We start from the raw sequence: 2,772 nt of genomic DNA, 5'->3' as shown, positions 1-2,772 counted from the left end.
GCAGATAATATTTTTGCAATAACATTTAAAAATCCTAATTTCAAATCCACCAATAACATTGTTTTCATTGATAGCCTGTAGTTGTAGGCAATATTCTTTATACCACTTAGATTTGTGTATCAGCTGTAATGATTGTCAAATTCCTCTCATGTAAATGTCTGCTGGTGTCATATTAATGTTTTAATTTCCAGTCCACAGTGTGAGAAATAAGTAAAGACATATTCTATTAGACAAAAATATTTATTGGATCAATTTATATTCTTTCAAATATTTCAATACCGACACTGTTATCAAGGCAAATAATAATAATAATAATAATCAGTTTTCTTTCTGTTAGGTTGTGATGAAATTACAACACATTTCTTTCCAATCCAAAAAAATGTTCCTTCTCTTCCTTGTCCTCAAGTTCTTGAGACTCTTTTATTCTTTTTTTTTTTTAAACCAATCAGCATGAGATGTGTTCATAAATGTACCTTACATACATAGTTAATTTTCTGATAAGTGGTTAAAGTGATAAACTGTTACCTACTGGTATCAAACGACATCGATCAAATTACTTCAATACCATTGAGTATCAATAAATGCCTTTTCATTTTTATTTATTGATGCTAATGTTAACAGAACTTAAGGTTGTGGTAAACAGCTTTACTTTTTGTGTCATGAAACTGCTTTGAGTGCACAAAAATACCAAGGAGCTGAAAAATAAAATTAATGATCTGAAATAATGATATTTTATGAGCTTAGTATCAAATAAAGTATCATTTAGGAACTGGTATCGAACATTTTGGAATGACACCCAGCTCTACAATGGAGGCAGCAGGAAATATACAAACGCACTGTGAATGTGCACATGCTCCAATAAACATTAGATTTTTGGACTTTCCTCTTTTCTGTCAGAGATTCAACATCAGCTACACTTCTCTGCAGAGCCACTCGACCACTTAGCCCCTTTATGCCTCTTCTTCATCTTTCAGTGTCTCCCCTCTTCATTTCTTTGGTTTTCAGGCAGTGACGAACACTAAACGGGCAGTGTACACCAAGTCAGCAAGGTAAAGCAGGAAGTTGAGGGCAGTGAGGACAGACACAACAATCGGGTTTGTGTCGCTCCCTCCCCGGTATCGTTTGTCAAACTGGAACACAGGCCAGATGATAGTAGCTGTTAAGTACATGATAACTGCCAGGAGACCATATGCTGACAGAAACTTGGAGAAGGGGATAGGGAGACAGCCCGTGCACTCTCCCACGCACAGCACCACCACAGCCATGGAGAGGATGAAGCATATGCAGTACACAGCCATGCACCACTTGAGTGCTTCATGCTGGTTATACAACACAGGATCACTGACCAGGATGAAGATGACACAGGCCACAAAGGTCTGGCACACCTTCAACAGGCCCGGAGCTGTAGCCATGTAACCAGCCACCTCTCCTGGCCTCGCTTTAGACATGCACACCTCCCCCATGTAAGCCACCGCTGCCAGGCAGGAGAAGACTGTGGAGACGATGCGATAGTCACGAGTCTGGCTATACGGCTGGTTCTTAAGGAAAAAAATTGGGAAGATGACAGAGGCAGAGAGGCAGAGCAGGGCTCCATAGCAGGCGATCGTGATGGGGAAATTGGTCCAGGACACTGGGGCTCGGGCCTGAAGGTTGAACTGCTCCACCAGCAAGACCAGCAGGGTGCAGGCGAAACTGAACGCCCAGCAGAAGATGCACCAGTCAGCCATGCCACTACTGGGTAGGTAGGCTCCGTGTGCTGCGACACTGAACGCCACACAGGTGAACAGCAGTGCAACTACACGCACCCACAGCAGCTGAGAAGTGGGAAACACGATCAGTGGCATGATGGGATATAGCAGTCAGTCAGGAGTTGAAAGTGGCTTCTCTAGTCCAGCGGGGGTTAAAATGAGTCTTCAATCTGAGATCCTGTTGTCACACACTCCGTGGATGTTTGTCACATATCTGCAAAAAAAGTAATAAAAAGAGGCTGAATAGAAAAATAAAATGTTGTAGCCCTAAGTTAACCTTTAATGATGAACAAACTGCTGTCTTACAAAAGCTGCAAAAACATTCGATGATTTGACCTGATGTACTGGAACAATTCTCTTCTGAGTCACTGTCAGAAATCATTTTCTACAAACAAACTTTAATGTCAAATGATAAGAAATAAGAACATGATCACTGCTAATTAATTATTAACAAGTTGCTCTTCTCTAACTGAGAAGTCTAGGATCAAACTAAAGCTGCGTAAAGACTGAGGAATCTGTGATAAATATCGGTTGGCTGTTCAAGCTGTGACCTGTGCAGGGTAGCTACAGTATGGGTAAGGTAGAAGGCTACATGCTCAAGCTTGGTGGAGTCGGAAAGTCCCTGTGTAGTACAGGAATTAAGAGCAGTACATTTAGGTTGTACTCAACAATTTGACCTCTCTCGAGGAGTAAGGTTTCAGAGCCCAAGCTGTGCATGGAGGTGAGCCCGACTACATCTAGCCGGTACCTCTCAACCTCCCGCACAAGCTCGTGCTCTTTCCCCACCAGCGAGGTGACACTCCATGTCCCCAGGGCTAGTTTCCATGTCCAGAGATCGGGTCGTCGGGGCCCCTGCCTTCGTCTGCTGCCCAATCCACTGCGCACCGGCCCCTTACACATCCCCCTGCAGGTGGTGGGCCCATGGGAGGACATCCCCACGTTGCTTGTTCGGGCTAAGCCCGGCCGGGCCCCGTGAGGGGAGGCCCGGCCACCAGGCGCTCGCATTTGAGCCCCAACCCCGGGC

General features: G+C 44.3%; 1 protein-coding gene across 3 annotated transcripts in view; it reads right to left on the bottom strand.

Annotated features, from left to right (window-relative positions):
* Positions 1-547: 547 nt before the first annotated feature.
* LOC109953228 (myeloid-associated differentiation marker homolog) overlaps positions 548-2,772 on the bottom strand; it is a 5,278-nt gene continuing 3,053 nt past the window's right edge. For all 3 annotated transcript variants that reach the window (XM_020588655.1, XM_020588657.1, XM_020588656.1), the window contains exon 2: positions 548-1,962. In XM_020588655.1, the coding sequence (XP_020444311.1) occupies positions 1,002-1,844 (843 nt within the window). In that variant the 5' untranslated portion in view covers positions 1,845-1,962 and the 3' untranslated portion in view covers positions 548-1,001. The remainder of the gene's footprint in view (positions 1,963-2,772) is intronic.

This window comes from Monopterus albus, unplaced genomic scaffold (genome assembly GCF_001952655.1).
Source record: "Monopterus albus unplaced genomic scaffold, M_albus_1.0 scaffold586.1, whole genome shotgun sequence".
Lineage (NCBI taxonomy): Eukaryota > Metazoa > Chordata > Actinopteri > Synbranchiformes > Synbranchidae > Monopterus > Monopterus albus.
The sequence above is the reverse complement of the archived record's forward strand: the minus strand, read 5'-3'. Positions and strand labels throughout refer to the sequence as shown.